The 27964-nt window shown below is 35.1% G+C and overlaps 1 protein-coding gene across 1 annotated transcript in view; it reads right to left on the bottom strand.

Annotated features, from left to right (window-relative positions):
- Positions 1–5493: 5493 nt before the first annotated feature.
- Positions 5494–27964, bottom strand: part of TMEM26 (transmembrane protein 26) — a 48781-nt gene continuing 26310 nt past the window's right edge. Inside the window, exons 5-6 of the mRNA XM_077778656.1 lie at positions 11940–12016; positions 5494–9164 (exon numbers count right to left, since the gene is read on the bottom strand). Coding sequence (XP_077634782.1) covers positions 8740–9164; positions 11940–12016 — 502 coding nt within the window. The 3' untranslated portion in view covers positions 5494–8739. The remainder of the gene's footprint in view (positions 9165–11939; positions 12017–27964) is intronic.

Raw genomic sequence — 27964 nt, 5'->3', positions numbered from 1 at the left:
GGAAAAACTCAAGAAAGGACAATAAATGACAAAGTAGAATAAGTCGATAGTATGATTTTAGTTTTGTAAAAGAAATAAGTAAAAGGCATAAGTAAGCACAGAAAAAATGATGCACTCAACAGTAGTTTTTAAGCAGCTACTCTGTGCTAGCAACTGGGAGCCAAGAGATGAACAAGACAGATGCCCTTGACCTTTATATTTTCATTATAGGTAAGATAGACAGTAAATAAACTTATAAAGTAAAGATGACTTCAAATAGTGAAAAATGCTAGGAAAAAAATAAAGATCGATGTCATGGAGATTATTGAGGAAGTAAAAAAGTGATGGAATCTCTGAGGACCTTGCATTTAAGCTGGAATCCAAATAAAAAAGATCCAGGGTGAGGGTTTCTAGAATCACCAGCAAGAACAAAATCCCCAAGACAGAAAAAAAACTTGGTGTTTTCTGGGAACAGACAAAATTTCAGCATGTCTGGAGATGTGTGGTTATTATGATAGAGTATAAGACATGGCCCATGCCCTCAAACAGCTTACAGACATGGGAGAGACAGACACACAGACAAATCATTACATATATTATGATAAATACTAGGACAGAGACAAGTACAAAGTGCTGCGAATACACAGTAAAGGAGGATAGTCACTCGGTTCTGTAACCTAAGACTTTGAAAGCTTCTATGGGTTTTTTGTTTTGTTGTGTTTTTGTTTGTTTTTGTTTTGTTTTTGTTTGTTTTTGTTTTGTTTATTCCCAAGATTGGTGACAACTAATGTGAAGTATTGCTAGAAGTGGGAATCTTTGTAAGGAGGAGGACAAGGGCATCACTTAGGCAATATACATAGAAGCTGTTTGATAAATAAATACAGGAAAAGCTGCATAGATCAGCTGAGAAGACCTGAGAAGAAGAGAGGAAAACTTCTGAGAATACTGACTGGCTGCTTCTCCTGTAGCCTTTAGTCTGGGACCATGATAAGTGATGAATCCCCTAGCTCTATATAGCATTGTTTCTTTAAGGAAAACCCTAGAAATCAGAGACCTGACCATATTCTTTTCTCAGACAATACCTGTGCTCACTCTGCTGGAGTTTACAGAACAATCTTGACCCGTGGGACCATTCTTCCTTCCTTTAGCCATCAACTCTGGATGGGCTAAAGGGGAAATGGGCCCCCTGGAGAGTGAGGGGTGAGTGGACAAAGAATCAGTAATAGAGTGGTAGCAATGAAGGGCATTGCTAAAAAAAGAAATAGCAAAGTACACAAACTTTATATTGCTGTGTAAAGGATAATGGCAAGTTTAAGGGAGCATGAGGCGTGAGTACTATGTTATGGTGGAAGGGGTGTGTGTGTGTGTGTGTGTGTGTGTGTTGTGTGTGTTTGCATGCGCACCCACACATGCAAAGCTGAAAAGTCAAATTAGGGCCACCTTGTAAAAGATCTTCAATAATTTTCCTGGTACTTCGTGCTTGATCTTGTTGGCAATGAGGCATCATCATTTTAAATAGAAGAGACATATGATCCATTGTGCATTTTAGAAGAGCTCTGAATGCAGTTTGGAATATTTATTGGGGATTAAACCAGGAAGTTTGAAGGCCAGTTGGGAGATGACCACTGTCACTGGTGCAAGAAATGATGAGACACTAAATGAGGGTAGTAGCAGTTGAAATAGAGAGGGTAGGTTAAAGATTTAAAGAAAATTATGAACAGCATAACTGAAAGAATGTGGGTATTCCTCAAGTTGGAAGGATAAGAAAGAAGAGCCTGGGTCAAGGATACCCCCAGTTTTCATGTGGGTGCCTGTGTGGACCGTAATGCTGCTAGCCATTATATGGAACACACGGAGGGGAGTCTACTGGGACTGGGGTGTGGTCAGATATGGGTTCTATATATACCAAGTGTGAGAGCCTTGCAGAATAGCCAGGGGAGATGCAAATCCTGGCATGAAATCCAGGAAAGAAATTGAAGTTAGATACCAAAACCCCCCACAATTTATAGAAGTTAGTTGAAACCAAGAGACCTGATGAAATAATTACAGCTTTTGACCCAGCTGTTAGCTGTCACTCAAGTCATTTGGGAACGTTTGAATAATAGGGAAAAACATTCTTTGCCAGAAGGTAGAAACAATCCCCAAGATCCCAGAACCACAACCATCTGAATTCTCCAGTTATGCACTTGGCAGATGCTGAAAATCAGCATCCACAGAGAAAACATATTTTGTCTTGTAGATTCAAGTTTCCTTGACTGAAATTCTTAGTTTAGGTACAAAGACTGTATGATATCTGACATATGGTTGGTTTAGGAATTTTTGTTTTCCTCAATAATGTGATCAGACTTGCGTATGATCCATTTGATCACTCACCACAACCAACTGTAAGTTGAGTACATATTTGACAAAATTCTAAAAAGCTTACATACACAAGTTAGATGGACTATGAATATGGACTTGGAAACAGATGCAAAGATTCTTTCTGAGTTTTCTTTCAGGGCTCCTTTAGTTCTCTATCTCTCCTGGGGAAATCAGTTTGACTCTGTAATTCAATGTAAAATACTTCTGTGGTTTGTTTTGGTGGCTTCATTAATGTCAGGAGGTGTGAAAGTGTCAGACTGGTCATTGTAGAGTTTCTCCGTGGTTCGCATCAAGATTCATTGAACCATTTTGGTCAGTTTGATTTTTCTGTGGTCTTACAGATATATTCATTATTTAACTTCCCAAGTTTCACACTTCATAGGACAAGCTGAATCTGACATGGTTTAAACTTTTGATTCATTTAAAGCATCTAAAGATCATTCTTAGTTATAATGGCAAAGTCTATATTTTCTTGGGTGAAAATGATTTATGTGATTTTGCTTTATTTGCAAAATGATATCAGAGTGTCCATACATGGCAGAAGGCTCTGTAAGCTGGTGAGGTTTCTTTTTAATAATAATTGTTTTTCAAATCAAATCACTAAAGTAATGAATACTTAAGAATTTCAAACTATGAAAAGTACAACAGCTAAAAAAAAAAAAGAATAGAAAAGGTGGGAATATCTAGGATCATCAGAAACTTGGAGATCATTTTGTAGGTTTACCAGTCACTTGTATAAAGGTGAATAACGTTTATAAAAAGAGTGACATACTAACCTTATGGTTTGCTCCCTTAGTTTTATCTAGCAAAATATTGAAGTGATCGTTCCTTATCAGCACTTATGGATCTGCTTTATTCCTTTGAAAAGCTACACAGTATTATGTAGTATAGATATTTCAATATTTAATAATGACCCTATGGATGGACACTATGCTGCTGCTATGGAAAATACTGTTTTGAATGGCTTTATACATACATTTTTGGGCACATCATCTGTAGGATACTTCCTTCAAAGGCTGAGTTGCTGGGTCAGATGACAAATGTATTTTTAATTCTGATTAATATTGCCAAATCATCTTCCAAAGAAGTTATACCAATTTATATCCTCACTAGCAATGAGTAAGAAATGCCTGTTTCCCTTGAGTCCCTCTAATACACATCCTAAAACATTTTTGAATCTTTGCCAACCTGATAATTGAAAAGTGGTATCATGTGGTTTTGTCTGCATTTGAAAAATGGTATTTCATTGTGGTTGGATTCGCATTTCCTTAACTTTTCCTTTTGCATTGAATCATATATCTTTTGCTTATTTTTCCAAAGGATTTGTTTTTCTTATTGTAAGAGCTGTTTGCTCATTAAGAAAACTAATACTTCGCTACATTTGCTGCAAGAACCAAGTTCATTGTTCAGTTTTTGAATTCACTTATGGTTTTTTTTATGATGCTAATTTTTTAATGTTTATTTATTTTTTGAGAATGAGAAAGAAAAAGAGAGAGGGGGGAGAGAGAGAAAGAGAGAAGGAATGAGCAGGGGAGGTGCAGAGAGAGAGGGAGACACAGAATCTGAAGCAGCCTCCAGGTTCTGAGGTTTCAGCACAAAGCCCTACGACACAGGTCTTGACCCATTAACAGTGAGATCATGACCTGAACCTAGGACGGACACTCAACTGACTGAGCCACCCAAGTGCCTCTATGATGCTAAAGTTTTTAATTTTACAAGTGGAAATGTATTAATTGCCTATGGTTTCTAGTTTTGTATCTAGCTTAGAAAATATTCTCACCATTGCAATTACAATATGTTTTAAAGTGTTTAATGTTTAACTCCTTGATCCATCTGGAAATATTTTGGACATTAGGGATTGAGATAGATATTCGGTTTGATATTTTTAAAACCTTAAACCACTTACAATACTTTATCACCCACCCTTCTACTCACGATTTATCATATATCAAAATCTTGATGTATTTGAACCTATTTTTGACCTTCTGTTCCTTTTTTCTGCCTGAAAGAATTGAATTCTCTTGGTTGTTGTAGCTCTATAATATATTTAAATATACTGAAAATTCTTTCTCATTTTTCTTACTTATTTTCAGTATTTTCCAGGTTTTCTTTAGTGCTTATTTTATCATAATGTCATTAGAATTAGCTTGGGTAATCATTAAAAAGTAAAATCTTATGGCTGTCATTTTGGTAGTTGTATTAAATTTATAGATCAATTTAGGAGAAATTGTTTAAAATATCAAGGCATCTAACCTCTGTCAAATAGAAATATAACTTTTGATTTGTTAAATTTTCCACTGATGTCCTCAAAATCGTTTTTGAAGTTTTCTTTACATGAATCATGTACATTTACCAAGTTTATTCCTATGTATTGTGGTTTTCATTTATATTGTAATGGAAATCTCTCCTTCAAATACATATTTTATGTGATGTATGTTTATATGTAGAAAAGCATTGATTTTGTGTGATGTTAGATTATTATTTTTAATAGTATCTTGGTTTTTTGTATACTTTTCTTGGATGGTCAAGACTCAATCTTCTACAATTAAATGATAAACTTGACTTCTTTCTAATTTCTATACCTATCATTTCTCTTGTATAGGTACAAGACACCTTTCTCCAGAAAATAATAGTAATGTATTTCTGAAACCTTTGGCCATTCAGAAATTTTAAACCATTACAGATCTGTCAGTCTTTTCTTTCATAGCTTCTGGGATTCATGTCTTGCTTTGAAAGACCTTCCCATTCCCCAAATGCTAAAGACACATTCCATATTTTCTTCTAATATTTTATAGTTTTCACTTTTACATTTAGTTCTTTAATCCATCTGGAATTTATTTCTATATATTGCGTGGGATAAAAATCTCACTTTATTTTTTCCAGATGGTTCACAAAATTTCCCAACATCATTTATAAAATTGGTCAGTCTTTCCTCGCTAGTTTGGAATGCCACTTCAGTCACACTCTAAATAGATCTGTTTTTTTTAAATCCAAGCTTAAAAACTAAATGAAACTAATGACAGTACAGAACAAAGACAAGAAATTCAGACAGATAACAGACATCAAGATAAGGTTGTACACAAACTATTTAATGTGTATGATAAAATACAAAGGTTATTCATAGCAAAACAGTATAAATATAAATAATTCAGAGAAAGTATTCTCACAAAATATTCTAGAAAGAAGGATTTAGAGGATGGAGATGCATAAAATAAAGACTGCATCAGTTGATTATTTGAACATTGTTTAAAGTTCCTCCCATCATAGAGAAAATTATTTGAAGCCTCAAGGCTGTAAATGTCCTCTAGCTGTCTTGTTTAACCTCCAAATCAGATATTAGCAAGAGTGCATCAAAATTCCACTAAGTAAAAAGAAGTTAGAAAAAAAAAAGGAATAGTCTCTTCTTATAATTCAAGATTGTTTGTTTTTCTTACATACATCTTTAAGGCCCTGCAGTATATTTCAGCATTTCACTTTCCTAGCGCTAAAGTAGAGTAAAGGTGGACAGAGGTTCTGCCTTTTGCAGTTCTATGCCACTTTTAACAGGAGAATGGATTCTGAATCATGGAATTAAATGCAAAGAGAATAGAAGTCAATGTTGAACTTGGAAACTTGGGAGCAAGCCTTTCCAGGGCTTTGGAAACTCCATTAAATAACAAATTCACAATTAGTATTACAGTAGTGAATCCGGGTACTTCTTGGCTATGTCTTTCTGACCTCACAAGGCCTGAAGTGCTGCCACATATCAGGGGAAACACTGCAGAGCCAATTCATAAATCTGTGTAAGATTATTTTTTATCTTGGAAGATTAGAGAGGACGTTATTGGCCAATACAAATTTCTATTATTTTATTTAGCAGTTGCAGTTTATGTTATCTGTAAATAAAACTTAACAGAATGAAGAAAGACAAATACAGTAAAAATCTTGCAGTATGAAGTCACATCCTCTGACACTCATCTTAATAAGGGTAAAAAGAAAACCCATGAGGCAGTTATAAGATTTATTTACATGCAGCATTGTTGAAACATGTACACTGTGTTTTCTCACAAGGAGAATGATATGTTTTTATGGAGGACATTTCATTGAGCTTTAATCAAGCCACTCAGGAACAACAGCCAGAACAATGACAGCAGCACCACAAATGAGCGACTCTCGTAGATGGCCCCGGATTAGTGTGTCACATGTCTTGTGCTGGGCCTTAGAGAAGAATGGCTTACAACACATTGTACAGATGACCTAAACCAGTTATCTGATTATACATAAAATGGAAGCAACTCCCAGACTGTCAATATCTGGGCGGTAACTACTGTTCTGACCACATTACATAGCAAAGGCTGGGATATTTTCAAACACACCAATGTTTAGCAATCTGTGATAAAAATATATAATTACATGAATAAAATTTTAACTCTTTTCATCAGGGGTCCTAGGGATACAATCTGGACTTAGGTTTTGTTTTTAAATAAACAAAATGAATATAGATTTTTTCTGCTATAACAAGTCAGTCCAAGAGCGAGAGAGCACTGGTGGTTAGGTTAACAAATGCTGCCCTTAGCAGATTTCCCTGGAAAACCTTGTACAGCGTGTGTCTATTTTTGCCACTATTCAGTGCCAAGCCAGTCCTCCGTGCTCTTTGCCGACCTGGCTCTCTAAGGAAACCGAGACTCTGGACTTCCCATTTCCCAGGCCTTTGGAGGAGTGCTAATTACAAAATAGTTTACTTAAACACTAGGAATTCATTCACGAAGCCCAGCCAAGTTTCAGATTTGAAAGCATTTAAAAATATCCCTGCAACAGCCCGTACTACTTTATAGTTTATCTATTTTTAGATGTTCAATGTTTGTTTTGCTGGGAGAAAAAAATTAAAACATGAAAAGTATGCCATGAGCAACTCTGCAGTAATAAGCAGCACATACATGTTGTGGAGGAAAACATTCAACATAAAACAGTCAACATAAAAACAGATTCTGCTCAGGCGTTCTTATAAATAGTAGCAGTTATTATTTTGCTTCCAATTGCTAAGCATTTTAAATAACATGCCCTTAAAAGTTGTCAAGTTCTTTATATAAATATAATTTCCTGATCTTAATGTTCACAAAATTATTATGAAAACTACAAATGTGCTCCGTTAGTTTCACGTGTAATTTTTACAATCATCACATTGTTAAAATTAGAAACACAAGGAAGAAAAGTCAGGTAACTTTCCACGCTGTATCTTAAAAGCAAAAATCATTTCAAAAGGTTCTGAATGACCTCCATCTGGGAAGTACCTACATGTATAAAGGGTAAAGTATGGCTATTTCAACACTGGGGAAGTGAAGTCGTAATGAAGGCAAGAAAAGAGACTTTTCTGATATCCACAATGCTGTGGCATCTTCTGAGCTCTGAGCCCCATCACTGATCAAGGGCTGTTGGCTGTGTGTAGGGCTGATGCCAGCCTCCAGCCCCAATACCTTCTCTGAGAGCAAAGGCAGCAAAGGTGGTAGTGGCAGCTTAGAGGAATTCGGTCCACCGCTGGTGGACTCCAGAAACTGTGATAACACTTAAAGGGCCTGAAACACCTTTATTCACTGCCTCAGTGCTTCCTTTCACCAACCCACATAATTCGACTTGGCATTGGAGAAAATGGTAGAGTTAAGAAAAATACTGACAAATACCACAAATCATGTTTCAGGGTGGAAATTGTGACTTTGCTAGCATTACCAGTATTTCCTGCCTCACAACCAAAATGGCTTGCTGTGAATTTCACAGTGTCCAAGCCAGAAGCAATAATATTTCTGTAGGAGCATATGCGCCATGACAGAATACCACATCAGCCCAGAAAAATGATTTTCCTGGGAAGGTCTGTGCAGCAATGAAGAGGGCTCTCAATGCTATGGAAGCTGGGCAGAGATTTTCACTGCTTCCAGCTCACAGTGAGGTAATTTTAAAAGCACTTTTCCCTTCATTTGTTCTGCATTCACTGAATGTACATTTTTTGATGTCAGGGACATTGCAGAAAAGATCAGATGAGATAGTCTGACAATGGAGCCAAAGTTCAAAGCTTCTCTATTTTCAGGTAAGAGCCGTGACAGTTTGTCTGCACTAAATCTTTTGAGGGCATGTCACTGTAACCCCATCCATAGTTTTTCAAACAGTTCAAGACAAACAAATCACTTAGTCGTTGAACAACTATAACATCTGATACCATCACACAGAAGTTGTAGCAATAGCCACTAATCAAAGCTCTTTCCATTCAGTCAAAAAAAGAAAATTCCTCAGCTTTGGCTTTACTTTTTATGTTGTTCTTTTGAAAATTATTATATGCCAAAGTTAAAAAAAACAAGGGGGGGGGGATTGTGTCTGTAAGAGGAACCAGAAAGTCGAATGTTCTAGCTGCATGCTGCTGTCAGTAAGGAACTATGGTGTGGGGTGAGAGTCCTCAGGGGTGACAGGCAAGGCCTGCAAGGGGGTATCCAAGCCCCCATTAGAACCACGCACCCAGTCTCCAGGTGAGATCTCACTCACAGCTTGTTCACATGGGCAGCTGTGCTCTGCCTTTAGTCTTCCTGGCTGATTTCTCAAGGAAGCACGGACATCCATCCCCAGCACCACCAAACGATAGAGTTGTAACACTACCACAAGGAAATTCTTTGCGGCAAAGAACACCAGCATCTGGTTTATCACTTTGAAATAGGTCATCAAAATGAGACGCACGACAAGGAAGGGGCCATCTTGTATGAAGATGCTGATTCCAATATTCCACAGATCAGCACTGTACTGGCAAAAAAACAGGCTGGGGAACCCCTTCGTTGCCACAGACAAGGGGCAGACGACATGCTGTACTGAGAACACAAGACAGACCAATTAGCACATCCCTAAAATGTCTAGAAGAGAATGAAATGAGGGCAAGTCATCAACAATGGGTGCTATGCTAGTTAACAAGTGGGAGTGATTCTATAATTGAATACTGGGGGTCACAGGTGAAACCATCCATAACATTAACACCACCTTTAGTTACCCCTTAACAATTGAACATCCTTGGTTATATTATATAAATAAAATCAAGAATCTGTTATAATTTCAATAAAACACCAAAGTAAGCTAGTCCTTGTGTTTCCATCCATGTAACAAATTTTAGATCACCTTCTAGTCTGAATCCCGGGGAAAGCTCAATCAACTAGGCTATAGAGAATCAGGAATAAGACAAACTGCCCTGTCTTTGGGGTCTACCACGTAGGGAGACCTCACAGCCAGGCACTCCAGGCCTCGAGCCAGATAGACTGGTTTCCTCATTTTTTTTTTTTTTAACAAGATGCTTGACCAAGGTACTTAACCTTCTTGGGCCTGTTTCTTCCTTTGAAAACTGAGGTAACAATGATGTCTTTGAGGAGAGGGGCCCGTATTTGCCATTTCTTTTTGTTTCCACTAGCTTCTTTCTGATTCTCACTTCTCTCTTTCCATTCGGATAATGAATGACTTATCTGGCTGCGGAGTTTGGGAAATAGAACAGAGTATATAGATACATGGCCCAGATCCTTCTGTATCCTTCCTTTGGGGTCGACCTGTTTCCTGGTTGACTCAGTCAGCCATATGGGTAACTTATGTTGTGGAAATTCAAGTGTTTATAATTCAAATTCAAACTCAATTCACGTTGAACATATTTTTTTAATGGTGGGGGGACAAAAGCCCAAAATAAATGCCATTGTTATTTTATTTTGTCTAATGCCTTATGGTTTTGTTTCACAGTTTACAAGAAACACTGGATATAATTACCGATTTTCCAGTTGAACAAAAGGAGGCCCAATCAACAGATGAACCTTTTTGTTTTAATTTCTAAAATGCTAATTTAATTCGAGGTCAAGGGCATAAAATAATCCTTTATAATAATGAAGCCTTCCATTTGGAATTTTCAAACAAAGAATGCCTTCATCTATTGGAGCCTGCAAATATTATGAAGCTGCTTTGATATGGGTGAACATAATGTACTGTTTGTTGGAAAATACAATAGTGATTTAGTCAGAAGTAACATTTGGTCTTTGTTTTTCAAACAGCTGCATAACATTATCACCCCTGAAAGTTTACAGAATTTCTTTCACAAATAAAAATTTTCTTAGCAAGTCTATAAACCACAAGATAGGGGAGAGTGAGGATCAGCAGAGTGAATGACAAGAGAAAAACCAGCTAAGATCAATAATAGCCCCTCCAAAGGAGTTAGGGTCAGAAAATCATTCTGAAGGGACCTCCTAAGAGTGTTATTCAACATCTAAAGTGATGGTACCTAATATTCTGTTGGGAGACACCACCTGATCAATAAGTATAGATTGGGCACATTATGACAAAATATGTGTATGTGTGTGCACGTGTGTATGTGTTACTGGCAAAAATTTGTTTGTAATTATTAACTAGTAATGAGTTTTTGAGTATTTCTAAAAAGCCACAGTCACTCTTTCCATCTATTCCAGTGACAATTTTGTTTCAGAAAGTGGTTGCTAAAATCTAAAATTGCCTCTGAAAGTTCTGGGCCTATTAAAGTAAGCCAAAAAGAGACAGAGAAGATTAAATATCCCTGTTCTAGATTAATTCTAATCCTGACACCAGTGGGTAGGGTGCCATAAAGAAGTCAGGCTTAAGGAAAATGTAATTATTTACTCCTATAATTACTTCAGAGTAAAGTGACATCCTGGAGAATTCTCAAATAAGAATTCCAGGGATCCTTCCTAGAAGTTAAGAGATGACTACCGATCATTGTCCAATTGAAACTTCTGTGATGATAAAAATGTTCTGCCTAATGCTCTGCCTACTACAGCAGCCATATGTGGCCGCGGAGACTTGAAATGTGGCTAGTGTGACTGAGGAATGAAACTTTGAATTTTATTTAATTTTAATTAATTTTATTTTAAATTTCAATAGCCACATGTAGCTAGCGGGTACCATATTGGACAATGCATCTTTAGTATGATATGCTTAGAAAACAGTTTCTTCCTGCAAAGTCTCAGGAGTTTATGTATTTATTAAAATAAGGCCAATGGAATTCCAAGGACCACTTCTGAGAAGAATTTTAATTTTCCATGTGGCCCCAGAACTGCTCTTACTCTCTTGTGATGTTCTGACAAAGGAACAAAAGTGAGTCCATAAAATATCAGGAAGAAATATTTATATTCCAGCAAATGTGCTAAGCACTTTACAAGATGTATCTTATGTAGTCATCACGAGAACCTTCAACCCTAGCTACTATGTTTATCAGCCCCATTTCATTGGTGAGAAACTGAGGCACAAATGTTTTAACTAATTTGAGGGAGATTTTCCAACTCATACAGGATGGAACCTTTCTGAAGGTGAATTTACAAATTCAAATTGAAAACTTGCATTTTGAAGTGAATGTAAAGCTGTGTTCTGGTATGTTCAATTATCTCAGGCTCACCATGTAACCAGGATGGACCCACTAATGGCTTTCCTAAGTTTTAGTTGAGTTTTTTCCTAAACTGAACTGGAACTAACACTAGGATGTCAAAATGATTAAAATGATAATACTCTCAGATGCCTCCTTAGCTTTATTACAATTTTTAATCAAGAGTTAATCATTTTCTGTTTCTTTGAGCAAACATCAAGACATTTACCTGCCAGGTCAAGTGGAAACTGCAGCATGCTCCAGGTCCATATAACAAGGATGGCATAGACTAGGGCAGGGCTATTCCTAAAATGTAGATGATTTTTAAATTAGTAATAAAAATATGATCATTTTTAAAGAAATACTTTATCTTTTATCTCATATTTGAGTATGCATTAATAAACCTCTTGAGAGTTGTCAAAACATCTTGGTGATATACGAAAACCATGAAAAATCCATGAATGATTATAATGGAATAATGAAGAAGTAAAAAAATACAAAAACACAAAAACTTAGACTTAGCATCCAACTCCGCATGTGCCAACATCTGTGTAAATTATGACAAAGCCTCTTTGTCCCATATTGTTGTCTTTAGTTTTATGAAATCATGGAAACATTATTGTAGATAAATGTTAGGAAAAATATTAGACATTGACTCATAAATTCAGAAGGCTGATTTCAAGAATTTTCAAAGAGAAAAAGTGAAAACTTTTTTTCTAAGACCATGGGATTCTAACTTAAAAGTATAACTCAAAAGGACTGGATGATGCTCAACAATGAAAAACTCAGCATGTAAAAGGAAACTCTCCAGGTCAGAAAAAAGTAGAAGGATAAATCCAATAATCAAAAATTTACACTAGGAAGTGTAAGTTAAGGAATATGACAGTTTCATTCACTATTGTATCCCCACGGCCTAGAACAGTGCCTGGAAAATAATAGACTCTCAATAAATATTTGTGGAAGGAATTGTTGAATATACAAAAGAAAGACCCACACTTGGCAAATATATAAATGTCATCGACCCAAGAGAATGGTCTTCAAGACTAAAATCAGAAAGAATAGATGTTATAAAAATACAAAAGATATTACAGAAATGTCAAAGTTGACTTTTTTAGCAAAAATACAAAAGAAGCTATCAATTTGAGATTAGTGGTATTATAGCAGATTTGATTGCCAACTTCTCAGTCAAGAAGGATTTTCATATTGGAGAGGGATAGAAAGGCATCAGGGAAGAGTAGTTGAAACCAAAATAAATGAGGTGATTGCAAAAGATATCTTTAAATGCTTCAAATATTGAGGCCCTAAAAAATTAGATCATAAAACCTATAAGAGAAATTGTAAACAATATTTCTAAACCATAATTATCTTGGCAGTTAATGACAGAAACAAGGATGGAGACAAAAATAATAATAATAAAGTCTTAATTTTCAAAATGAAGTAGAAATGTATCTTAAAATACAAAAAGCACATTTACTATTAATCCCTAGTTAGGTTATATAAGTGATTATTTACAAGATTGCTGAAAGCCCTTACAGAAGACAGTAATTACTAGGAATTAGCACAGCTTTCTTGAGAACAACTGCACTCATTCTCTTTCTCTCTCTCTCTCTCTCTTCAATAGAGTTAGGATTACCAAACAAATAATGATAAATAAATTAATATTAGACATTTGGGTTTAAATAAGGCTTATAAAAAAGCCTCCCACGGTGTTCTTATTAACAAGATTAAGAAATGTTCTGAGTGTAAGCACAGTAAGGTGGATTTCTAACTCGTAAATGACTCCCCAAAGGGAGCTCTCTGAGGGTTGCTGCAGGCTCTGTCTTTGATTCTGTTCTACTTCACATTTCACCAATGACTTGGATGCCACATTGATAGAAGGCTTCTCATATGCACATATGACATGTAGGTTGGATGGGAAACCATTACCCCAGAAGACACAATCAGGATCCCAAAAGATCTTGACAAGATGTAACTGGATGACCTAGAATAGGATAGAAGAGATACCATTTCATAGCAGCCACCATTAAAAAGGCTCAAGGGTTTTCCCTTACTATTATCTAATTATAAGTCCATAGTGTGACATGATTTATGATTTTGCAGAATCAAATGCAATCATAGATCTCTTCATAAGAAGTAGAAAGCCTAGAATCTTAAGTGGAGATACCTAGGGAATGCAGTATCTCCCTAGGAGATACCTAGGGAAAAGATAACTTTTCCATCTTTGCAATGTCAGTGTCTATATAATAGATCTTCAATAGTGCCTGAATTTTTAAACAATTTTGCCTACAGTTTCTGAGCTCATACTGTTTCAGGAAGCTTTCTAAGAGTTCCTAATGGTCGCACTAAATCCTCATGCCAATTCTACAAAATAGTTACACTTATCTCTATTTGACCAGTGAGGAAACTGAGGCATTGAACTGTAGAAATGTGGCCAAAGTAATGTGGTTATAAGTGCTGGAAGCAGAAATCAAAACTAGATAGCTAGTTTCAGTATCCACCCTTTTAACCATTGACCTATACTTATATACATAAAGAAAATGGAAAGTTTTAGCCTGCTGTATTCTATAATGTTCAGAATATATCTGAAATATTACATATTATGTGTTTAATGGTTTAGGAGGAAAGTTTATAAAGTTTTTGGTCCAAAGGAGAGAGACTAAGATGGTGAGACATCTCACAGTCATGTTATATATGGGATAGTTCAAGAAACTAAAGATAAGAGTCCCTAAAAACTTTATTTCATATATATTCATATGTGGAAAAGGAATTAAACTTATTTCTTATGACTTCAGAGGGCCAATTCAGATTCAAAGGATTTTAGTGGCACCCATAAGAATCCAAATTTTATCACAACAGAGAAAAGTAGTTTCTAATAATATCAACTCAAAATGGAATGAGCTGCCCTGGGGTTAGTATATTCTCTATTAGTGAAGATTTTCAAAGAACGTCTGGACAAAAACTTGTTGAGAAAAAAATCTGGAGAGGATTTTGCCACAGATGTAAAATAGATTGTTCAATAGATGACTACTTTTGAAGTTTCTTCTAATCCCAAACTTCAATAATTCTACCAAAAACTCATGTGCAATTTGTCTACCAGGCAGCAGAAAGCAATGGTGAAGCATAAGGTCTGGTGTTAGGTTGCTGGAATTCAAACACCAACGCCTGCCCTCACTAGAGAGTTAGGATGCGGGCCTCCAATCTCAGAATGATATTTACTGACTACATGAACAGGAACAAGTAATTTCACATCTATATGCTTTAGTTTACCTATCTTCAATATGAGGACAACAATAATAATAGCTATGGGATTTTTTAAAATTTTTAAAAATGTTTTATTTATTTCTGAGAGAGAGACAGCACGAGCAGGGGAGGGTCAGAGAGAGAGGGTGACACAGAATCTGAAACAGACTCCAGGCTCTGAGCTAGTTGTCAGCACAGAGCCTGACACGGGGCTCGAACCCATAGACTGTGAGATCATGACCTGAGCTGAAGTCGGAAGCTCAACCGATTGAGTCACCCAGGAGCCCCAGTTACTGGATTTTATAGGATAATTTCATTAAGTATATTGTTAAAATATGTTAAAACATATAAAACTCTTAGAACAGCACTTGAAACAGACTAATTATGCAGGTGTTATTTTTTATTATCATGTAACCTTGAGACTTTCTCAACTTCTCTCACCTGCCACAGTTCAGCTTATCAAATGGTGAGAATGATATTTTCTACCTCATAGTCTATTGTAAAGAGTAAATAACTTATCACAACTCAAACCCTTAAAATAGTACTTGGATCACAGCAAGAGATAAATAAACATTATCTAGTAGTGGTAGTAGTGGCAGCAGAAACAACAGCAATGGTAGCAGTAGTATTTTTATTATGTGAATATATTTCTTAAATTCTGTGCTTTAATTCTATCATTACACAAAATAGGGATTAATAATAAATAAATCCTAGCCTTAAATAAGCCAAATTCTAACCCTACTATAATAAATATATATTTAACATATGCAAGTATCTGAGCATACACAAAATACAGGAAAATGTGAGTGTTGAGAAACATATTAGTAAACTAATCAATTTGGGAAAAATGGCCAGAAAATTTTTGAAGCGGATAAGTTTTTATTAAATCAGATAATAAAAGTTATTGAGAAAGGTTTAAAGAAAAGTAAATAAATCATCGAATTTAAATGGCAATCACTTAAAATTTGTGAAGGAATTTTGGAGTGAATTTATCGAACATTATCTCCATTGTCTAACTGTCTCTTCTAATTGTCTCACCTCATTTTCTCATGTGTAATGTCTTCATAAATGTCAACTGAGAAGCATGTAAGCCGACAATGAACTCTATTCATGAAGAGACAAAAGATCTTGACAAATATAATTATAGATGTGAGTATCACTTCTCCACTTGGAAAGTTAGGAGGATAAAAGACTGGAATTTGGTAGATCAGTGCACCAAATCTACTGGATGAAAAGTAAAAATAGAGTCATACATTGCTAATTTGCTTAACTATTTCTTTTTGAATATGTAAATGTCCCTGTAGATAAAAGATAGGTAGAATTCACCTAGTTTTTAGAAAAGCATCCAACAAACTTCATCAAAGGAAGAGAATGAGAAAGTGATAAAATGAAGTACTAACTTAGCCTACAAGAAATATTTTACCAAGCAAAAGGAACTAAATGGGCATAAAACACACTGTAAAAATAGGAAAATTCTCCTGTGTGTGGTCAAATACAGTGAAATAACAGTAATGTTATAAGAATAGTTTTTTTTTTTATAAATGATCTGTGTTCAAAAAAGACTGTACATTAAAGATTATTTCTAAATGTGCAAATAATCAGTTAAGTCTTTCTGGTAATGATATTGAAATTCAGAATTTTTAAATTTTTAAAAATGTTGGATGGCTACAGCAGAATGTAAAGATCAGCAAAACCTCCCTGCAACAAACATACATACATACTAGACAAATTGTCAAAAACAACCACTTCAGATCTCTGGAAATCAACCAAAGGCAAATAACAAATTGAGTAACATTTATTTATGAAAAACTGATGGAGTTTCAGTTAAGAATAGTGGGAGTTTGAGGTATTCTTGTCCACTGGACTTTCACACCCTTCCAGCTTGGCTATGTCAGTGAAAAATTGCACCAGACAGAGTTAAAGAGGCAAGGAAGACTTTATTCAAGACTGTTGAAATAAGAGAGAAATATTGAGTTCACCCCTACTGAAACAAAAGGCAAGAGAGTTTTTAAGCACTGAAGTGAGTTAGTGCAAAAGTACTAGAGGACGTTAAAGGGGGAGCTTGGTCAATATGATTAGTCCATTTGTGTTTGCTAATCAGCACTGATCAAAGTTAGGCTTCTAACATCTACCAAAGACACCAGGAGATAGGGTGCTACCTTAATTGATGATAATACTTCAAAGGGATATCTCCTACATCCATTACAAAGATACTCCTAGATAGTAAAACAAGGAAGAAGCTAGGAAAAGACTTAATCTCAAAGGGGCAGCAAAATAATTGATAATTGCAAGTTTTCTAAAGTAAATGCTGTAAGGAAAGGAAGGTCAGAGGTCTATACTCAACAATAGACCTTTAAAAAAATTTTTTTAATGTTTTTATTTATTTCTGAGAGAGAGAGAGAGAGAGAGAGAGATCAGGGGAGGGTCAGAGAGAGAGGGCGATACAGAATCCGAAGCAGGCCCCAGCCTCTGAGCTAGCTGTCAGCACAGAGCCCGATGCAGGGCTCGAACCCACGAACCGTGAGATCATGACCTGAGCCAAAGTTGGGCACTTAACCAACTGAGCCACCCAGGCACCCCAACAAAATTTAGTCAAACTGAGGGGAATGTTAATGGTGTCTGGGTCAGTCAGAATAGTAGTTTTACCAGAGAAGTGTTCACAATGAAAACAGAGGTCCCTCATGGCCTCAGTGTGGTGACTTGGCTTGGAGTGGATTGTGAAATTGTATGCTTAGAGGTGTGGTAAGTAATTTTGCATTAATTAATAAACTTAGTTAGAAATGAATGAGAAAACCCACAGCCTTGCTACACTGAGGTTGCAATCCCAGTTGGGGTGACTGGCAGACTAACTTGAATTTTAATGGAGAAATTTTGAAAATAAGAAAGCCTTGGAAGGGCTAGATAAGGTCTCTGTGCATGCCAGACATGTGCCAGGAAGATCCAAGAAAATTCAGTGGAAATTAAAAATTTAGCATATATGAAAACTTTCTGAGTTTAAATATACTATCCAACACACATACATATCCATTGGCAGAGGGTGGAGGTCAAAATGGCTTGAAGTGTTTGATCACAAATCTTGTCCAAATCATTGCCTGATTATAGTGGGTATAAAGCTACTAAAGCTCCTATAAAGTAGGTATAAAGCTAATAAGCCATGCTAAAAACAAATAAACAGAAGAAGCATTTTAAAAAAAGAGTGGAGACATCAGTGGCTACAACTCAAAGGAAGAGAGATTCCTTAGATTAAGTTTAGGCAATTTATTGAGACAACAAATACAATAAGAAGAAGCCTGAGGTAAAGGGGAAGACTGAGGATAAGATATTGCTACCAAGTATAACTTATAATGTCCAGCTTCCACCAAAAATGTAAAACATGCAAAGAAACAGGAAAAAAAAATCAACAGTAATTGGAGTCCAGAGGCATATTTTGGTGGCTCAGTCTGTTCAGCATGTAGCTCTTGATTTTCACTCAGGTCATGATCTCACTGTTCATGGGGTTGAGCCCCAGGTCTGGCTCTATGCAAAAAACATGGAGTCTTCTAGGGATTGTCTCTTCCTCTCTTTCTCCCTCCCTCACTCTCTCTCCCTCAAAATAAATAAATAAACAAACATTAAATAAAAAGAAATTGGAGTCTAAGTGTTGGACTTAGCAGCCAAAGGCATCAAAGTAACTATTAAAGACATGTTCAAAGAATAAAATAAGACTATGTTCCATAAATTAAAGAAATATAATAACAATGACTCAACAGATAAATAAATATAAGCTTTAAGAAGAATTAAATTGAAATTCTAAAGTTCAAAATATGGTACCCAAAATTTAAAAATTCACTAGGTAAACTCTATAATTTGGCTGTACATACAGATTTAAGATGGTGAAAGAAAGAACAAGTGATGTGGAAGACAAAACAATGAAAATTATCCAATTTGGTAAAAAGAAAAAAACAGAGAGGAGAAAAACCAGTCTCAGAAACCTATGGAACACACTTAAACATACTTATTTGTGATAGGAGTTTCAGAAGGAGGAAGAGAGAATGAAGCAGAAAATATGTTTGAAAAAATGTGGGCTGAAAATTCCTAAATTTGAAGAAAACAATTAATCTACAAGATCCAAGATCAACAAAGTTGTAGTAAGTTTAAAAACAAAGAGAACCATACCTACATACATCACAGTCAAATGAATGAAAGTCAAAAAGAAAGAGAAAATCTTGAAAACAGCAAAAGAAAAATGACTCAGCTTGTATCGGGTAACAACAAAGCAATGGTTAATATATCATCAGAAATAATGAAGAAACAGTGGAATGACATATTTAAAATGCTGAGGGGCACCCGGGTGGCTCAGTGGGTTAAGCATCCAACTTCAGCTCAGATCATGATCTTGCAGTTTATGAGTTTGAGCCATGCGTTTTGGGCTCTCTGCTGTTACTGCAGATGCTCTGTCTCCCTCTCTGTCTTCCCCTTCCCCACTCATGCTCTCTTGCTCTCTCTCCAAAAATAAATTAACATTAAAAAATTAAATAAATAAAATGCTGAAGTAAAAATTGACTACATTGAATTCTCTATTTCCGAAACATGAAGGCAAAATAAACACATCTCTGGACAAAGACTGGGAGAATTTGTTGGTAGCACATTTGCCTTAGAAGAAACAATAAAAGGAAATCTTCCAGGCTGAAAGGAAATGATACTAGACAGTAACTCAAACCCAGGAGAAGGAAAAGAGCATCTTCAAATTGTAGGCAAATATAAGAAAACACAAAATGTACAGCAATTCTTTAAAATTTCTTTAAAAAATAAAGTCTATAAAACTGTTTTATTCGGTTTATAACATATAAAGATGTAACGTATATGACAATAATAGCAAACAACAGGGGAAAAATGAAGCTGTTGACTTATAGTAGAATGTGAAGATTTAAAATATACATTTTAATCCCTAGAGTAACTTTAATCCCTAAATTCATATGAAATAAAATAGACTTTCAGACAATAAATATTGCTAGAGAAAAAGAGTGACATTTCATGATGAAAAATAGTTACTACATCAGGAAGATGGTTTTTAAAAAAATAATGTATACACACTTACAATTAGAGTCTCACAATACTTGAAACAAAAACTGACAGTATGAAAAAGGAAATAGACAATTCAGTAATTAGAATTGAGTATTTCAATGCCCCACTATCAATAATTTATAAGATGACTGGACAGAAAAACAGTAAGGATATAGAATTAAATAACCTAATAACTTGACACAACTGACATTTACAAAACACTCAACCAAAGAACATGTAAATATACATTATTTTCAATCACATATAGAATATTCTTCAGGATAAACCACATGCTAGGCCATAAAATAAGTCTCAATAAATTTAAAATGATTAAAATAATTTGAAGACTACAACAGAATTAATAGAAAACAACAGAAATAAATAAATTTCATATGGGCTATCCCCATATGAAAATTAAATAACTTACATTCTAAATAATCCATAGATCAGAAAGTAAATCACAGGAGATATTGAAAAATATTTTGCAGTATATTAAGTAAAAAAATAAGATATCAATGTTTATGGGATACAGATAAAGCAGTGGTTAGAGGGAAATCTGTAGCTTTGGATGTCATGTTAGAAAAACAAAATGATCTCAAATCAATAATATAAGCTTCTATCCTCAAAAATTAGAAAGAAAGAGCAAATTAAATCCAAAGCAAGTGGAAAGAAGAAAAATTAAACATCAGAGCATAAATCAATGAAATAGAGAACAAAGAGAAAACTCAAGAAGGCCAAAAGTTGGTTATTTTAGAAGATGAACAAAATTGATAAATATATCTAAGTAAAAACAGAGAAGACACAAATGATCAACTCAGAATGTACAAGGGTCATAATAAGTGACCCTGTAGAAACTAACACAAGTATAAGAGAATCATTTTATGGACAACTTTATGTAAAAGACTAGATAATTTATTTAAACGGGAAAATTCCTAGAAAGAAAAATGTAATCAGATCTAACTCAGGAAGAAATAGAATAACTGAATGTGCTTATAAATAAATAATTATGTTGAATTAGTAGTAAAATATCTTACTAATAGAAAAACCTAGGCCCAGATGGCTTCATAGATAAATTCTTTAAAATGATTAAAGAAAAATAATGTCAATCTTCTTTGTGTGTGTGTGTGTGTGTGTGTGTGTGTGTGTTTCACAATACAGTACTTTGGGACTTTTTAATGTAAACAAACATTCTTGATTAACTAATTTACAAAATAATGATACAAATTGAGCATTAATAATGTCAATCCTTAACAAATCTTTCAGAAAATAAAGGAAAAAGGGATGTTTCCTGAGGTATTCACTGAATCCAGTATTATCCTAATACTAAAGCTAAAAAAAGATATCATTAGAAAATGCTACTATAGATCAATATGCTCATGGGTGTAGTTGTAAAAATTATTAACAAAATGTTAGCAAACAAATAACATCAATACATAAATACCATTACACATTATAATCAAGTGAGATTTATCTTGACGAGGGAAGTCAAGGTTGTTTTAGCATCTGAAGACTAGTTATTGTACTATATCATATTTATAGAATGCAAGACATCATCACATAATATTATTAATAAAAACAGGAAAAGCATTTAACAAAACCCAATGTCCATAAGAAAGAAAAAAAGAAAGCAAGCCAGCAAGAAAAAAAAACTCTCAATAACCTAGAAATAAGTAGGAATTTCCTCCAACCAATCAAGGGCATCAGTAAAGTATATCTATGCACAATCTATACCTAACAACATCCTTAATAGTGGAAGACAGAATACTTATCCTTTGAGATTGAAATGTAACTCTTATACTTCTATTCAACATTGTACTAGGAATTCCAGGCAAAGAAATAAAACAAAAGAAGAAATTAATGTCATGTAGATTAGAAAGAATGAAAACTATCTTTATTTACAAATGGCACTATCTTACATGTAGACAATTCTAAGAAATCTACAAAATTAATAAACAAGTTTAGCATAGTTGCTGGGTACCAGATCACCACAAAAAAAAGACAATTGTATTTTTATGTAGTAGCAATATTACATACTAAGAAATTAAGAAAATAATTTTATCAAAAAGAATAAAATATTTAAGAATAAGCTTAAGAAAAGCAACATAAGACTCATATATTGAAAACTACAAAACACTGATAAGAGAAGTTAAGGAACATCTGAGTAAATAATAAGATAATCCATGTTTACACTTTAAAAGAATATTAAGATGTCATTTCTCCACAAATTGATGTTTAGATTTAATACAATCCTTATCAAGTCTCTAGCAGGATTACCTTATAGAATTTGGCAAGCTGGTCATCAAACTTAAATGGAAATACAGAGGACCTGGAATAGCCAAAATTTTTTAAATAAAAGAACAATGTTAGAAGACTTATAGTATCAAGTTTCAAACATAAAATTTCAGTAATCACAATAGTATGTTACTGGCATATGCATAGATAATATAGAGTGATGGAAACAATTGAAAATATAGGAAAACTCTTACAGATGTGGTCAATTAATTTTTGACAAAGATATCAAGGCAATTTAATAGGGAAAGTCTTCTCCACAAATGGTACTGAGACAACTGGTCTCAGCTGGGACAAAATAGTGTTCTGGGACAGTGCCATAAAACAAAGAAAAGAAGACAGAACACAAACTTAGACTCTTACATCACACTACAAAAAGTTGGGTCACATTATTATACAGGGAAATAGTTCCAATTTGAGGGAAATTATTTCTTAGATATGGTACCCAAAGCACTACTTAAAATTAAAAATTAACACAAGACTTTATCAAAATTAAATAAAATAGCGTTTGACAAAAAACGAAAAGCAAGCTGTACACTGGAAAAAAAATTACATTTATATACCTAATGTAGGATTTGTGTCCAGAATATAAATAATATAAAACTCTTAAAATCAACAATAAAAAGTCAACTGAACAAAAAAAATGGGTGAAAATTTGAACAGACACTTCACTGAAGGAAGATATAGGATTAACTAATTAGCACACAGAAAGAGGCTCAATATTTTTAGTCATTAGGGAAACAGAAATTAAAATTATAATATGGGGGCACCTGAGTGGCTCAGTCTGTTAAGCCTCTGACCCTTGATTTCAGCTCCAATCACAATCTCATGGTTTGTGAGATGGAGCTCTCCATGCTGTCAGAATGGAACCTGCTTGGGATTCTCTCTCTCCCTCTGTCTCTCTGCCCCTCCCCTGCCATCTCTCAAAATAAATAAAGAAACATTTTTTTTTAAACCTACAACCACAAAAGACTCTGAATAGCCAATGTAATATTGACAAAGAAAATCAAAGCTGGGGGCATCAGAATCCTAGACTTTAGCCTGTATTACAGTAGAGAGCTATAATCATAAAGACAGTATGGTTTTGGCACAGAAACAGACACAAAGACCAATGGAATAGAATAGAGAACCCAAAACTGGACCCATAAATATATGGCCAACTAATCTTTGACAAAGCAGGAAAGAGTATCCAGTGGATAAAAAAAACAGTCTATTTACCAAATGATGCTGGGAGATCTGGACAGCAACATGCAGAAGAATGAAACTGGACCACTTTCTTATACCACACACAAAAATAAATACAAAATGGATAAAAGACCTAAGAGATATGAAACCATCAAGATCTTGGAAGATAAAACAGGCAACAACCTCTTTAACCTCGGCCCCAACAACTTCTACACTTGACACGTCTCTGGAGGCAAGTAAAACAAAAGCAAAAATGAACTATTGGGACCTCATCAAGATAAAAAGCTTCTGCACAGCAAAAGAAACAATCAACAAAACTAAAAGGCAACCGATGGAATGGGGGAAGATATTTGCATATGACATATTGGATAAAGGGTTAGTATCCAAAATCTATAAAGAACTTACCCAACTCAACACCCAAAAAAACAAATAATCCAGTGAAGAAATGGGCAAAAGGCATGAATAGATACTTTTACAAAGAAGACATCTAAATGGCTTACAGACACATGGAAAGATGCTTAACTTGCTCGTCATCAGGGAAATACAAATCAAAACTACATTGAGATACCATTTCATACTGGTCAGAGTGGCTAAAATTACCAACTCAGTAAACAACAGATGTTGGCGAGGGTGGGGAGAAAGGGGTACTCTCTTGCTACAGTGGTGGGAATACAAACTCCTGCAGCCACTCTGGAAAACAGTGTGGAGGTTCCTCAAAAACTTAAAGATAGAATTACCCTACAACCCAGCAATAGCACTACTAGAAATGTATCCAAAGGATACAGGAGTGTTGATTCATAGGGGTGCATGTACCCCAATGTTTATTGAAGAACTTTCAACAATAGCCAAATTATGGAAAGAGACCAAATGTCCATCAACTGATGAATGGATAAAGAATAAGTAGTATATTTATGCAAGGAACACTACTCGGCAATGAAAGACAATGAAATCTTGCCATTTGCAACAACATGGATAGAACTGGAGGGTATTATGTCAAATGAAATAAGTCAGAGAAAGAGAGATATCATATGTTTTCACTCATATGTGGAAGCTGAGAAACTTAACAAAGGACTAGGGGGAAGGGAAAATATAGTTACAGAGAAGGAGGCAAACCATAAGAGATTTTTAAATACAGAGAACAAACTGAAGGTAGAAAGGGATGGGGGGGCAGAGAAGTGGGGGAAATGTGTGATGGGCATTGAGGAAGGCACTTGGTGGAATGAACACTGGATCTTTTATGTAAGTGATAAATCATGAGAGTCTACTCCCAAAGCCAAGAGCACACTGTATTCACTGCTAACGCTAACTTGACAATAAATTATGTTTAAAAATAAAAATAAAAAATAAATATATAAAACCTTACAAAATGATACCACAAGGACACAACAGAATGTTTATAATCAAAATACTGAATAAAATGGTGAAAATGAGAAGAAATGAAATACAAAAATGTACAACCACTTTAGAAAACAGTTTTGTAGTTTCTTACAAAGTTAAACATGTACTTAAACCCAGTCATTCTACTCCTAGGTATATACCCAAGAGAAATGGAAACAGATCCACCAAAATGATTTTAGTGTATGTGCATGGCAATATCATTCTTAATAGCAAGAAATTAGCAATATAAATGTATATCAACTATTAAATGAATAAATAAAATGTGCTATATGCATGGAATACTATTCAGCAATTAAAAAGGAGCTAACTATCAATACATGCAACAATGTAAATGAACCCTAGAAACATGCTAGATGAAAAAGCTACACACAAAATACTACATATTTTATGATACTCTTTACATGAAATTTCTAGAAAAGGAGACTGTACAGAAAGAAAGCATATCACAGGTTGCCTAGGGTTGGTTGTAGGAGTGAAAATTGACTCTAAACAGCCATAAGGAATCTAGATTCTGATGATGGTTACACATTAATAAACTTACTAAATATCACTGAACCACAGAGTTTATTCTAATAAATAGTTGAATTTTATAGTGTGTAAAGTTAAGCTCTTAAGAAAGTCCATGTAAGTTCATAACTATTAGGCAAATGAACTTAAAGTGGGTATACAGAAAGAAATTGATTTAAATTTTAAAAAATTGGATTTGAGATATTTAGCCAGGATCCAGGAGAGAGCTAGACATCATCATGGTATACACGTTATTGAAGGTTTTCTCCTAAGTCTGTCAGCCCAAATTATGGAATTAAATAAAAATAGAAAATAAAATGTTATAACAATAGGTAATGCTAAGTGGGTTATAAAGATGTAACCTCCTTTACTATTACAAGTGAACATCTTTCACAAGCATATTAAATTTCTTTTTCCTGATTGTCTTTTTTAAGGCCAAAGAGGAAAGCTCCCACCCCAGTTGGAAGGTTTTAAGTCTTCCCTTTGAAGAGACGGACATTTGCACTGTCTACTCTTGCAGTATAGATGATACCAGTGACAAAATCAGAACTCAGAAGGTGGGTTTTAGGAGGGAGAAAAGATTCTAAATTCTTTCTAGGCCTTGACTTTGGAGTCTGAGTAGTGATGGAGTTGCATGGGAGTGGAGACTACAGAAGGTCACTGACACAATGCAGTTATATTAAAAATTAAATGAAGGGAGCTTGGGTGGCTCAGTTGGTTAAGCATCTGACTTTCGATTTCAGGTCAAGTCATGATCTCACAGTTCATGAGGTTGAGCCCCATATTGGGCTCTGCACTGACAGTACAGGGCCTGTTTGGAATTCTCTCCTTCCTTCTTTCTCTGCCCTTCTCTTGCTCATGTACTCTCTCTCTTTCTCTCAAAATAAGTAAAGAAGCATTTAAAAAAGTAAATAAATAAAAATAAAATGACTTCAGCCTGAGACCATGAAACCTAAAAAGAAATTTTAAAATAATAACCAAGGCATACTTGATTTAGTCTCTTCTCAGGACATAATACAAGTTTAAAATGAGGGGTGGAAAGGTTTTTGAAATGTTCAGATTAATTTGTAGGAGGCAGAAGAATTTGCTGGATTGAAATTACCTGGATTGGGATACTGCTGTGTGTCCAGAATTTATCTCAGTACTTACAGTTTATTCTCCAGTCTCCACCTAGCACATTGCCTGGTACATACTAGATAATCAATCTACATATAGCTGATGAATGAATGAACACCTTATGATTTTCAAAGTTTTTTGGGGGGATTCAAATTTTATTGATTAACTTATTGAATATGTAACATCTATTGACAAACACTGATCTGTAACATGCATGTTGGTGTCATTTGTGGATGGACCTAATAAACAGACCAGTAGGATAGCTGGGTTAGGCATTTCTTACATTTTTATTTTATTTTAAAAAGTATGTATGTATGTATGCATGTATGTATTTTGAGAGAGAGAGAGAAAGCATACATGCAAGCAGGAGAGGCCAGAGAGAGGGAGACAGAGAATCCCAAGCAGTCTCCAGACTGGCAGCATAGAGCCCAATGCAGAGCTTAGTCTCACAGACCCATGAGACCATGACCTGAGCCAAAATAAGAGTCAGACATTTAACTGACTGAGCCACCTAGGTGCCCATTTCTCACATTTTTACTGCCAGCTTTACAAAACATAGCCCTCCTGAATACTCCATTCCCTACCCTGTATCTCTCACATCTCCCTAGATATTTAACATATATGTGTTTATCTCTATATAGTTATAGGTAGTCATATTTATAATTTTATATTGCTGTCACTGTGCCTATACTTACTTATTGTCTTTAGGTGGTTGGTCATGATTTTTTCATGTTTTCTTATAACCCCATTGTATTGTAAGTGTCCTAATGTATCTGAAAATTTGTTATACAATGTAAAGCACTAACCAAATGTAAGGTATTAAAGATACAAAACTGAAATCAACACTTTGGGTACAATGGATCAACTTAAATTGAATTCTTTTTAAAATTCTATGTGTCCTTCATCCAGATGGCCAACAGACACATGAAACGATGCTCAGCATCCCTCCTCATCAGGGAAATACAAATCAAAACCACACTGAGATACCACCTCACGCCAGTCAGAGTGGCTAAAATGAGCAAATCAGAGAACTCTAGATGCTGGCGAGGATGTGGAGAAACGGGCACCCTCCTACACTGTTGGTGGGAATGTAAACTGGTACAGCCCCTCTGGAAAACAGTGTGGAGGTTCCTAAGGAAACTAACAATAGAACTCCCCTATGACCCAGCAATAGCACTGCTAGGAATTTACCCAAGGGATACAGAAATGCTGAGGCATAGGAGCACATGTACCCCAATGTTCATAGCAGCACTCTCCACAATAGCTAAAACATGGAAAGAGCCTAAGTGTCCATCAACAGATGAATGGATCAAGAAGATGTGGTTTATCTATACCATGGAATACTACATGGCAATGAGAAACAATGAAATCTGGCCATGTGTAGCAACATGGATGGACCTTGAGGGTGTTATGCTGAGCGAAATAAGTCAGGCAGAGAAGGACAAATATCTTATGTTTGCACGTATAGGAGGATTA

The sequence above is a fragment of the Crocuta crocuta genome, unplaced genomic scaffold (genome assembly GCF_008692635.1).
Source record: "Crocuta crocuta isolate KB4526 unplaced genomic scaffold, BGI_CrCroc_1.0 scaffold167, whole genome shotgun sequence".
Lineage (NCBI taxonomy): Eukaryota > Metazoa > Chordata > Mammalia > Carnivora > Hyaenidae > Crocuta > Crocuta crocuta.
The sequence above is the reverse complement of the archived record's forward strand: the minus strand, read 5'-3'. Positions and strand labels throughout refer to the sequence as shown.